Genomic DNA, 13,269 nt, shown 5'->3' with positions numbered 1-13,269 from the left:
GGGTATGTGCTATGGTGAGCGCTGTGATTGTGCAGAACTGTTGAATCACAGATCTGTACCTCTGAAACAAATAATGCAACATATGTTAAGAAAAAAAAAGAAGAAGATAGCATGAGGGGAAGAATGAAGGGGATTAAATCGGAGGGGGAGACGAACCATGAGAGACGATGGACTCTGAAAAACAAACTGAGGGTTCTAGAGGGGAGGATGGTGGGGGGATGGGTTAGCCTGGTGATGGGTATTAAGGAGGGCACATTCTGCATGGAGCACTGGGTGTTATGCACAAACAATGAATCATGGAACACTACATCAAAAGCTAATGATGTAATGTATGTTGATTAACATAACAAAAAAATAAAATAAAAAAGCCATCTGTCTGTTCCTGCCTGCCTTGGGAAATTCACAGTGCTCCTAAGTTTCGAGTTCTGCAAGGGCGAAGGCCTTAAGTAACAGGCTGCTGGTTGAGTCTGTGGCTGTCTGTAATCGGAGACTCAGTCCAGTTTGTTTGCATGAAAGAGGGTGAACTCTGGGTGGGCGTGGCCTAGAGGCCTGCAGAGGTCCAGAGCCATAGGGCTGTGGTGTGGGAGTGGAGCAATGGGGCGGGACCTGAACAGACTCTTTAAGTGGTGTAGACAGCTTGAGGCCCTGGAGCTGCAATCCCCCTACGATGTGGCTCTTTGCTCTGGTCCTGACCTCCCTCGCCACTTCCATGACTTGGGGTGAGTCCTTCTGAAATAAAATAGCGGGGTGCGTTTGGAAATCCTTGCCCGGGCGCGAGGTGGGGGAGAACGTGGTGGGGGAGATGCATGGAGGGGGAGGGTATGGCAGGTCCAGTTCTGCAGCAGCCAGCGCCCTCTGGACTTCACCTGCTTGGTGCCCAGACAGTACCTGCCAACCTGAGACACAGGGGAGCATGAACACTCCCACACTGCAGCTGCGTGTGCCCTGTGCAGGAGGGCAAAGAGCTAACCTCATGCTTCCCCGGTTGGGGATTCCAGAGAGCGTTTATTTTCTGCTTGATTATTCGTCTGTGTATGGCCAAATCATGGAGAGGGGCTTAGCAGAATATTAATAGGAGTATCCCAGGCTTTCTGCAATTTGCATCAGGCCTCTTCACCTTTAGGGAAATCCGACATTACTACAGTAATGGAAAAACGAAAATCCTCCTTGGATTTCTTTGGGCTACCATAACAGGGACTAATGGAGGTCTTTCCTAAAAGCAAAGTGGCTTAATGCAACCTGCAGAAAGTCCAGGATACTCTTTGCTTTGTGCCATTTCTGCTTAGGAAAAGTTTCATAGGAACACTCTACCTTCGGATGGCAGGCTAGGGACCTGTATGCACTGTGGATCCAGAGTGTGTAGGTTTGAATCCCAGCTCAGCACTTACCAGCTGGCTGTCCTTAGGCATCGTGCTTTAGTTTTCTTTGCCTTGGTTTCCCCCACTCTAGCATGAGAACGACGACAGTAGCTATGTCATTGGGCTGTTGTGAGGATAAAACAGGTTGTTTCTAAGGAGTGCCTGGTATGGAGAGTGCAAACAAAGGATTTATAAATAAAGGAGTTGTTTTAAGATGTAGTGTAGTAATAGAAAACTTGATGTATGGTGAGGCCAACAGATCAGGAGCCAATGGCCATAACTTGCCACTCCCAGTTCCCAGGAGGAGGAGGCATGCACCCCACCGTCTTGCACCCTGAGGTGATGCTCACGGTGGGTTAGAGGAAGAGGAAGGAGGGAGGAATTTCGGGCAAGAGCCCTTATCGTGGTTGTCAGGGGAAGAAAGAGGTGAGACAGGATAAGCAGGTTTTGGATTGGCATACTAACCAATTTCAGCAAGTTCTGTGGCACAAAGACTTCCCACAGTTGTTTTTTTTTTTTTAAAGACAAGTCACTCTTTTTTTTTTTTTTAAAGATTTTATTTATTTATTTGAGAGAGAGAATGAGAGACAGAGAGCATGAGAGGGAAGAGGGTCAGCGGGAGAAGCAGACCCCCTGCCGAGCAGGGAGCCTGATTTGGGCCTCGATCCCGGGACTCCAGGATCATGACCTGAGCCAAAGGCAATCGCCCAACCAGCTGAGCCACCCAGGTGCCCGACTTCCCACAGTTTTTAGGTACCTGGCCCTGGAGTGATTAGGGCAGCATGGTAATGGCTTGGCCTGGGATGGCCTGATAAAGAAGGTGATTGGGGTACAGGCTCTGCATGCTGGAAGGGAAGTTGATTTCTATCGCTAGAACTGGCTAACTCTGAGAGGGGCAGTCCCTCCAGGGTCAGCAAGGCCCCAGAGGTCAAGCATCAGCGTACACAAAATAAAGCACATGATTACTACAAGAGTTTAGCACGGGGCCCCAGAATGCATCTGTGCTAGTTTATAGGCAGGCAAACGGACTCAGAGAGTGCTGAAATGACAGGGAAATGGACTTGCCCAAGGTCCACTGGAAAATTATGCTCTGGAATCTGTCTAATGGCTCCTGAATGGAGAGCCAGGGCTGAGACCCTCAGAACCGTGAGGGCCCAGGCCCCATCTGCATTTCACCTTCGTTCTGATAGTGACACTGTCGGAAACCTGGGACTGAACGTGAGGGCAGAGTAAGAACTGAAGGAGGAGGGGATTATTCCCTTACTGCCGGTTACCCCATGGCAAGGCCATCCCATTTCCCACTTTAGAAAGTCCATGCTGGCTGCCTCCATTTCCTCAGCTTCCTCATCTGTAAAATGGGCATCTAGTGAAGATGAATTTAAGTGAACCAGAATGTGCATCTGGCACATAGTAAGTACTCAGCATGTAAAACTTACATGTGTACTTATGTAATACAGAATAAACATTACGTGGGTACTTAGGTAATATGACATGTGCTGACTGCTCCTGTTACCATAACTGTTATGCTTCTCACCCCATCCACACCCTTGCTCACCCTTGGCCATTGGGCTTCTGTCCACTTCATCTCTGTTGCGGGTTAGCATTGGATATTCTCCTCTAAGACTAAATCTGGATTGCCCTTTCTTGTTCTGGCCACACACTTGGAGGGAGAAGTTGACCTTTTGTCTATGTCTACAAGGGAGCAAGTGGAAGGATGCCAGGCGAGAAAGCATTTCAGATAAGAAAACATAGACACAGAGGCCTCTGAGGCAGGACGAGGCAAGACTTTGAGGAGGGCCATGGTCGAGAGTTCTAAGTGCCCCCTTGCACGCGCAAGCTCAGGCAGGTCCACAGTAGGTGGAACCAGGACTGGGGTGGAAGGGGCAAGGAGACAGGGGCAGCTCGGTGGGGAGGAACTGCCTGCCCCACAAGGACAGAACAGGTAGGAATTGGACCCCCGCTCTCTCTCCCCCTCTGGACAGCCTTGCTCAGAGCCACCAGAAGAATCCCCTGCGAGATGATGCGTGTCGCTCTTGCATACTCCACGACTGTTCACTGCTGCTCATGTACCCACTAAATAAAGCCCCAAACCTTAGCCTGGCACTGAGGCCCCCCAGGCCTGAACCTCCCTCACAATACAGGCTGCTGTCTGCTCCCCATTGACTCCCTCCGGCTCACATGGACCCTTCCTTCTTCCTCAGGCCAGCCTTTGCATTTTGCTCTCAGAGCCTAGCCTCTGCTCTGCCTTACACCTGTATCCCCCCCCCTCATCTATCTCCTGCTGTTCACTCCCCCCTCCCTCCCTGCCTCTTCCAGCCCCTGTGGGGATTTCACTGGTATCTCTCTCAGGACACCGGCCCCTTTCTTCCCACCGAGTAGGGTCAAGTGTGTTGGTGGCACATGCCCCCTCCACTGTTCAGGGATTCCCAGAGGAGGGATGGCCTCTCTTGTTCATGCTGCGTGCCAGGATGCAGCTCAGCGCCTAGGGCCTAATGGCTAATTGTTGCCGGAGGCTCCTAAGAGTGGCAACCAAATGGCTGTTCCCCTCAGCAACTCTCATTCTTGCAGTTCTTTTTTACTTGATGCTATTATACCTCCAGTTCCAATTTGCTCCTCTAGATGGCCCCGTGTAAGAAATGACAGTTAACCTTCTCTCTTTACATGGAAGAAACCCAGGCCTTGAGGGTTTAGGTGACTCATTCAAGGTCACCTGCTCAAGGTGGAAGACCCACCATGAGTCCAGGTCAGACCTCTTGCCGCTGATGTGTCCTCTTTCCTCTGGATGTCCAGGAGGGCACCCATCTTCACCACCTGTGGTGGACACCGTGCAAGGCAAAGTCCTGGGCAAGTACGTCAGCTTAGAAGGATCTGCACAGCCTGTGGCCATCTTTCTGGGAGTCCCTTTTGCCAGGCCTCCTCTTGGATCCCTGAGGTTTGCTCCGCCACAGCCTGCAGAGCCATGGAACTTCGTGAAGAATACCACCTCTTCCTCCCATGTAAGTTGGCATCTCTCAGTGGGCATGTTGGCCTCAAAGTGATGCAGGAAGGAGCCAAGGCAACGTGCTGAGTGGCTTTGTACCGAAATCTCCAAGCCGTTGTAAATCTTTAAAACACCTTCCAGAGCTCACATCTCTTTATTCAACAAACATTTATTGAGCACGTTCTAGGGTTCCTAGGATCCGTGAATGTACAGAAAAGTATCCCTACCTTCATGGAGCTTACATTTGAGCAGGGAGAGATGGATGATGAACAAAAAATAGCAAATCAATGAATAAATTATGCAATACGTTAGACTATGGTAAATGCCTGGGGAGAAGATTAGAAGTTGAGCAAGTGAGGGAGATCAAAAGTAACGATAAGCAGGGTAGACCAGGAGATGTGTAGGTGGGGAGTGCTTTGGGGAGTTGACCTGGAAAGTTCTCAGCACCTAGGTGTGTCTAAGTACCTATTCATGAGCAGAACCATGACTGGTGTGTCCCTATCACCCTGACCAAGCTGGGCAAAGAAGCCAACAGCTGCCTCCCCCAGGCACCTCAGATGCTTACATGTATCCATTTTGACATTATTCACCTCAGCAAGGCATTCTGGAAATTTCCAGGGTCCTGCCCCTTGCTGCTTTCCCTTCTTCTCTTCTTCCTCCTCCCTCCCTCCCTCCCTCCCTTTTGTTTTAAAAAATAATATTTGCTCTTTTTACTCCTGATTGCCAGTGTAATACATACTTATTACAGAAAAGGGAGGAAGTACAGGTAAGTAAAGGTAAGAAAATGAAAATCACATACAATTCTTCCACTGAGAGAGAGAACAGCTATTCATATTTTAGATTGTTTTTGTAATCTTTTATCTGTTGCATATTTTCTCCCTTAAAAATAGAATCCATAAGACTCTGCAGTTTCAATGTGTGGGTCCTCCCCCTCACACACACACCAAGAAACTAATCTCCGACAGCAGCTGCATGTCCTACAATTCAACTAATTCTTACACTGCTCTGCCTGGAGTTAATGTCAGATCCCACAGGTTAAGGACTTGGCCCCACAAGACTGCTCTCTGCTTCCAATGCCAATTACAAGTCCAAGTTGCTACCCATGCTTGTGACCTCGGCTATAAATCAAAAGTTCCTCCGACTCCCTCCTTGGGTTCCATTAATTTGATCGAGTGGTCATAGAACTCAGGAAACTGGTTTATTCACTACATTACCAGTTCATTGCGAAGGTTATTAGGGGATATGAATCAATAGCCAAATGAAGAGATCCATGGGGAGAGGTCCTGAATAAAGGAGCTTCTGTCCTTCTGGAGTTGGGGGTCCAGCACAGTGGCCATGAAAGCTTTCTGGTTTGCCAACTTGGAAACTCCCTGAATCCTGTCCTGTGGTTTTTTAAGGAGGATTTGTTATGTAGTCATGACTGATGAAACCAGTGGCAATGGCCACCATTCAAGCCCCAGCCCCATCCTGCTCCCCAGAGGTCAGGGAGGCAGAACTGCAAGTTCACTGGGTGGTTCATTTGGCAACCAGCCCCTAGCCTTAAGTAAGATTAAAAGTCATCTTATTTACATAATAATGATATCTTTATTGTTTCCTTCACAGAGGAGATTCAAAGGATTTTAGGGTGCCCGTGGCTGAAATGGGATGGAGGCCGATATATATTTATCATAAATCACAATATCACATCACACGATAAAGATAGTTTGGATGCCTGCTTTGCTCATTTATAAATATACCGGGGTGGGGGGGGCGCCTGGGTGGCTCAGTCGTTGAGCGTCTGCCTTCGGCTCAGGTCATGATCCCAGGGTCCTGGGATCGAGCCCCACATCGGGCTCCCTGCTCCGCGGGAAGCCTGCTTCTCCCTCTCCCACTCCCCCTGCTTGCGTTCCCTCTCTCGCTGTCTCTCTCTATCAAATAAATAAATAAAATCTTTAAAAATATATATACCAGGAACATTTTTCTATGTCATTAAATATCACGACTGGACTTGTGATAGCTGTATTACATTGAGTCTTGGGTCATAATTTTTTTACCCCGTCTCTTGTTTGGGGTCATTAAGTTCTTGATGTTTTTGATAGTACAAATAGCATTCTGATGAATATCCTGCGGCTAAATCTTTATGCATACCCATGACTATTTTTGGGTAAGTTTGAAGAAATGTCATGAGTGTGCACCTTCTGTTTACATTTCCCTCCAGAAATATTCCAGCAACATTCCTTCCATTGATAATATGAAACCCTCCACTCACCAGATCTTTGGCAATGCTTGGGGTTATTAAAAAAAAAATGCTTTCTGGCTATTGGATAGGCAAAACAAAAATAATTATTATTATCATTGTAATTATATGTAATTTTGCTATTTATTCCACATTTATTTGAACACTAGTGACCTTGAACTCTTTTGCCCTTTTTTTAAAATTTTTATTGCTCTGTTAATCACCATACATTACATCATTAGTTTTTGATGTAGTGTTCCATGATTCATTGCCTGTGCACAACACCCAGTGCTCCACGCAGAATGTGCCCTCTTTAATACCCATCACCAGGCTAACCCATCCCCCCACCCTCCTCCCCTCTAGAACCCTCAGTTTGTTTTTCAGAGTCCATCATCTCTCTTAGTTCGTCTCCCCCTCCGACTTACTCCCCTTCATTCTTCCCCTCATGCTATCTTCTTCTTTTTCTTTTTTCTTAACATATGTTGCATTATTTGTTTCAGAAGTACAGATCTGTGATTCAACAGTTTTGCACAATTCACAGCGCTCACCATAGCACATACCCTCCCCAATGTCTATCACCCAGCCACCCGATCCCTCCCACCCCCCACCACTCCAGCAACCCTCAGTTTGTTTCCTGAGATTAAGAATTCCTCATATCAGTGAGGTCATATGATACATGTCTTTCTCTGATTGACTTATTTTGCTCAGCATAACACCCTCCAGTTCCATCCACATTGTTGCAAATGGCAAGATCTCATTCCTTTTGATGGCTGCATAATATTACACTGTGTATATATACCACCTCTTCTTTATCCATTCATCTGTCAATGGACATCTCGACTCTTTCCACAGTTTGGCTATTGTGGACATTGCTGCTATAAACATCGGGGTGCACGTACCCCTTTGGATCCCTACATTTGTATCTTTGGGGTAAATACCCAGTAGTGCAATTGCTGGATCGCATGGTAGCTCTATTTTCAACTTTTTGAGGAACCTCCATGCTGTTTTCCAGAGTGGTTGCACCAGCTTGCATTCCCACCAACAGTGTAGGACGGTTCCCCTTTCTCCGCATCCCCGCCAACATGTCGTTTCCTGACTTGTTAATTTTAGCCATTCTGATGGGTGTGAGGTGTATCTCATTGAGGTTTTGATTTGGATTTCCCTGATGCCAAGCGATGTTGAGCACTTTTTCATGTGTCTGTTGGCCATTTGGATGTCTTCTTTGGAAAAATGTCTGTTCATGTCTTCTGCCCATTTCTTGATTGGATTAGTTGTTCTTTGGGTGTTGAGTTTGAGAAGTTCTTTATAGATTTTGGATACGAGCCCTTTATCTGATATGTCATTTGCAAATATTTTCTCCCATTCTGTCGGTTGTCTTTTGGTTTTGTGGACTGTTTCTTTTGCTGTGCAAAAGCTTTTTATCTTGATGAAATCCCAATAGTTCATTTTTGCCCTTGGCTTCCCGTGCCTTTGGCGATGTTTCTAGGAAGAAGTTGCTGCGGCTGAGGTCGAAGAGGTTGCTGCCTGTGTTCTCCTTTAGGATTTTGATGGATTCCTGTCTCACATCTAGGTCTTTCAACCATTTGGAGTCTATTTTTGTGTGTGGTGTAAGGAAATGGTCCAGTTTCATTCTTTTGCATGTGGCTGTCCAATTTTCCCAACACCATTTGTTGAAGAGACTGTCTTTTTTCCATTGGACATTCTTTCCTGCTTTGTCCAAGATGAGTTGACCCTAGAGTTGAGGGTCCATTTCTGGGCTCTCTATTCTATTCCATTGATCTATGTGTCTGTTTTTGTGCCAGCACCATACTGTCTTGATGATGACAGCTTTGTAATAGAGCTGGAAGTCTGGAATTGTGATGTCGCCAGCTTTGCTTTTCTTTTTCAACATTCCTCTGGCTATTCGGGGTCTTTTCTGGTTCCGTACAAATTTTAGGATTATTTGTTCCATTTCTTTGAAAAAAGTGGATGGTATTTTGATGGGGGTTGCATTGAATGTGTAGATTGCTCTAGGTAGCATTGACATCTTCACAATGTTTGTTCTTCCAATCCATGAGCATGGAACGTTTTTCCATTTCTTTGTGTCTTCCTCAATTTCTTTCATGAGTATTTTATAGTTTTCTGAGTACAGATCCTTTGCCTCTTTGGTTAGATTTATTCCTAGGTATCTTATGGTTTTGGTGCAATTGTAAATGGGATCGACTCCTTAATTTCTCTCTCTTCTGTCTTGTTGGTGTATAGGAATGCCACTGATTTCTGTTCATTGATTTTATATCCTGCCACTTTACTGATTTCCTGTATGAGTTCCAGCAGTTTTGGGGTGGAGTCTTTTGGATTTTCCACATAAAGTATCATATCATCTGCAAAGAGTGAGAGTTTGACTTCCTCCTTGCCAAATTGGATGGATTTGATTTCTTTTTGTTGTCTGATTGCTGTGGCTAGGACTTCTAATACTATGTTGAATAGCAGTGGTGATAGTGGACATCCCTGCCGCGTTCCTGACCTCAGGGGGAAAGCTCTCAGTTTTTGCCCATTGAGAATGATATTCGCTGTAGGTTTTTCATGGATGGCTTTTATGATATTGAGGTATGTACCCTCTATCCCTATACTCTGAAGAGTTTTGATCAAGAAAGGATGCTGTACTTTATCAAATGCTTTCTCTGCATCTCTTGAGAGGATCATATGATTCTTTTTCTTTCTTTTGTTAATGTATTCTATCACGTTGATTGATTTGGATGTTGAACCAGCCTTGCAGCCCAGGGATAAATCCCACTTCGTCATGGTGAATGATCCTTTTAATGTACTGTTGGATCCTATTGGCTAGTATTTTGGTGAGAATTTTTGCATCCATGTTCATCAAGGATATTGGTCTGTAATTCTCCTTTTCGATGGGGTCTTTGTCTGGTTTTGGGATCAAGGTAATGGTGGCCTCATAAAATGAGTTTGGAAGTTTTCCTTCCATTTCTATTTTTTGGAACAGTTTCAGGAGAATAGATATTAATTCTTCTTGAAATGTTTGGTAGAATTCCCCTGGGAAGCCATCTGGCCCTGGGCTTTTGGTTTTGGGAGATTTTTGATGACTACTTCAATTTCCTTAGTGGTTATAGGTCTGTTCAGGTTTTCTATTTCTTCCTGGTTCAATTTTGATAGTTGATACATCTCTAGGAATGCACCCATTTCTTCCAGGTTATCTAATTTGCTGGCATAGAGTTGCTCATAATATGTTCTTGTTGGTTGTGATCTCTCCTCTTTCATTCATGATTTTGTTGATTTGGGTCATTTCTCTTTCTTTTTGATAAGTCTAGCCAGGGGTTTATCAATCTTGTTAATTCTTTCAAAGAACCAGCTCCTAGTTTCGTTGATCTGTTCTACTGTTCTTTTGGTTTCTATTTCATTGATTTCTGCTCTGATCTTTATTATTTCTCTTCTCCTGCTGGGTTTAGGCTTTATTTGCTGTTTTTTCTCTAGCTCCTTTAGGTGTAGGGTTAGGTTGTGTATTTGAGACCTTTCTTGTTTCTTGAGAAAGGCTTGTATTGTTATATACTTTCCTCTCAGGACTGCCCTTGCTGCATCCCAAAGATTTTAAACAGTTGTGTTTTCATTTTCATTGGTTTCCATGAAGTTTTTAAATTCTTCTTTAATTTTCTGGTTGACCCATTCATTCTTTAGTAGGATGCTCTTTAGCCTCCATGTATTTGAGTTATTTCCGACTTTCCTCTTGTGATTGAGTTCTAGCTTCAAAGCATTGTGGTTTGAAAATATGCAGGGAATAATCCCCATCTCTTAGTACCGGTTGAGACCTGATTTGTGACCCAGGATGTGATCAATTCTGGAGACTGTTCCATGGGCACTAGAGAAGAATGTGTATTCCATTGCTTTGGGATGGAATGTTCTGAATATGTCTGTGAAGCCCATTTGGTCCAGTGTGTCATTTAAAGTCTTTATTTCCAGGCGCCTGGGTGGCTCAGTTGGTTAAGTGACTGCCTTCGCCTCAGGTCATGATCCTGGAGTCTCAGGATCGAGTCCTGCATCGGGCTCCCTGCTCAGCAGTGAGTCTGCTTCTCCCTCAGACCCTTCCCCCTCTCATGCTCTCTCTCTTTCTCTCATTCTCTCTCTCAAATAAATAAAATCTTAAAAAAAAAATAAAGTCTTTATTTCCTTGTTGATCTTTTGCTTAGATGATCTGTCCATTTCAGTCAGGTTGTTGTTAAAGTCCCCCAGTATTATTGTATTGTTGTCAATGTGTTTCTTTGCTTTTGTTATTAATTGCCTTATATAATTGGCTGCTCCCATGTTAGGGGCATAGATATTTATAATTGTTAAATCTTCTTGTTGGATAGACCCTTTAAGTAGGATATGGTGTCCTTCCTCATCTCTTATTACAGTCTTTGGTTTAAAATCTAATTTGTCTGATATAAGGATTGCCACCCCAGCTTTCTTTTGGTGTCCATTAGCATGGTAAATTGTTTTCCACCCCTTCACTTTCAATGTGGGGGTGTCTTTGGGTCTAAAATGAGTTTCTTGCAGACAGCATATCGATGGGTCTTGTTTTTTAATCCAGTCTGATAGCCTGTGTCTTTTGATTGGGGCATTTAGCCCATTTACATTGAGGGTAACTATTGAAAGATATGAATTTAGTGCCATTGTATTGCTTGTAAAGTGACTGTTACTGTATATTGTCTGTATTCCTTTCTGGTCCATGCTGCTTTTAGGCTCTCTCTTTGCTTAGAGGACCCCTTTCAATATTTTTTGTAGGACTGGTTTTGTGTTTGCAAATTCCTTTAGTTTTTGTTTGTTCTGGAAGCTTTTTATCTCTCCTTCAATTTTCAATGAGAGCCTAGCTGGATATAGTATTCTTGGCTGCATATTTTTCTCATTTAGTGCACTGAAGATATCATGCCAGTCCTTTCTGGCCTGCCAGGTCTCTGTGGATAGGTGTGTTGCCAATCTAATGTTTCTACCCTTATAGGTTACATATCTCTTCTCCCCAGCTGCTTTCAGGATTTTCTCTTTGTCTCTGAGACTTGTAAGTTTTACCATTAGATGTCGGGGTGTTGACCTACTTTTATGGATTTTGAGAGGGGTTCTCTGTGCCTCCTGGATTTTGATGCCTGTTTCCTTCCCCACATTAGGGAAGTTCTCTGCTGTTATTTGCTCCAATATACCTTCTGCCCCTCTCTCTCTTTCTTCCTCTTCTGGGATCCCAATTATTCTAATGTTGTTTCGTCTTATCATGTCGCTTATCTCTCGAATTCTGCCCTCGTGATCCAGTAGTTGTTTATCTCTCTTTTTCTCAGCTTCTTTATCTTCCATCATTTGGTCTTCTATATTGCTGATTCTCTCTTCTGCCTCAGTTATCCTAGCAGTTAGTGCCCCCATTTTTGATTGCACCTCATTGATAGCCTTTTTGATTTCGACTTGGTTACATTTTAGTTCTTTTATTTCTCCAGAAAGGGTTTCTCTAATAACTTCCATGCTTTTTTCAAGGCCAGCTAGTATCTTTAAAGTCATGATTCTGAACTCTAGGTCTGACATCGCATTAATATCCGTATTGAGTAGGTCGCTGGCAGACCGTACTACTTCTTGTTCTTTTTGTTGAGGTGATTTTTTCCATCTTGTCATTTTGTCCAGAGGAGAATAGATGAATGAGAGAACAAAATGCTAACAGGGTAACAACGTCCCCAGAAAATATATTCTAATCAAATCAGAAAAGACCTGAAACCAGGGGAAAAGTAAGGGAAAGAAAGAAAAAAGAAAGAGAGAAAAAAAGAAAAAGATAAAAACAAACAAAAACAGAACAAAACAAAAAAAAACACAGTATGATCAAATATGATCAGGCTGGTGCATAGATCAGTGCCACACACTAGATTTTGGGTGTATTTTAGTCTGTTAGAAATGTGCCTCCTAAAATTTTAAAGAAAGACTTATATATGTACAAAATAAGGGTTGATATGATGAAGGGATGGAATATGAGTGCAAAGATGAAAATTATAAAAAATTTTTAAAAAGGAATTGATAAGAAGATTTTTGAAAAAAGAAAGAAGAGGATTAAAAAGAAGGAAAGAAAGAAAGAGAAAAAAAAGAGGGGGAGAGAATGTGATCAGGAGGAGACTAGAACAAAGCCATACACTAGAGATTTGGGGTATATTTTCATATGTTAAAAGAAACTGTATCTCAAAATTTTAAAGAGAACAACTTATATATATATCTGCCAAAAATAAGGGTAACTAATGAAGGGATAGAATATGACTCTAAAAATGAAAAATAAAAATGTTTTTTTAAAAAAGGGATTGATAAGATGTTGGTTGAAAAAGGGAAAAAGAAAAATTCAAAGAAAAAACACAGTTAAAAAAATTAACTTTGAAAGACTAATGAATCATGGTAAAAAAGCTATGAATTCTATGGGCAGTATTTCGCTAGCGGTGGAGTTCTGCCGTTCTCCTTGATCGGTAAACTTGGTCTTGGCTGGCTGTTCTTGCTGATCTTCTGGGGGAGGGGCCTGTTGCCATGGTTCCCAAATGTCTTTGCCGGAGGCGGAATTGCCCCGCCCTTGCCGGTCGGGGCTAAGCAATCTGCTTGGGTTTGCTCTCGGGAGTTTTTGCTCCCTGCAAGCTTTCTGTACAGCTTTGGAGGACGACAGTGAAAATGGCGGCCTCCCAATCTCCGCCCGGAGGAGCCGAGAACTCGGGGCCCCGCTCCTCAGTGCGCCCCCAGAG

At 43.9% G+C, this 13,269-nt stretch overlaps 1 protein-coding gene across 1 annotated transcript in view; it reads left to right on the top strand.

Annotated features, from left to right (window-relative positions):
* The first annotated feature begins 667 nt into the window (after positions 1-667).
* The window catches only part of CES1 (carboxylesterase 1), a 42,376-nt gene continuing 29,774 nt past the window's right edge, over positions 668-13,269 (top strand). Inside the window, 2 exon segments of the mRNA XM_088027116.1 lie at positions 668-719; positions 4,149-4,352. Coding sequence (XP_087883242.1) covers positions 668-719; positions 4,149-4,352 — 256 coding nt within the window.

This window comes from Eumetopias jubatus, unplaced genomic scaffold, assembly GCF_037043125.1.
Source record: "Eumetopias jubatus isolate StellerSeaLion01/CBP00866 unplaced genomic scaffold, mEumJub1_p1.0 scaffold_10, whole genome shotgun sequence".
Lineage (NCBI taxonomy): Eukaryota > Metazoa > Chordata > Mammalia > Carnivora > Otariidae > Eumetopias > Eumetopias jubatus.
This window is presented reverse-complemented; position numbering and strand designations above follow the sequence as displayed.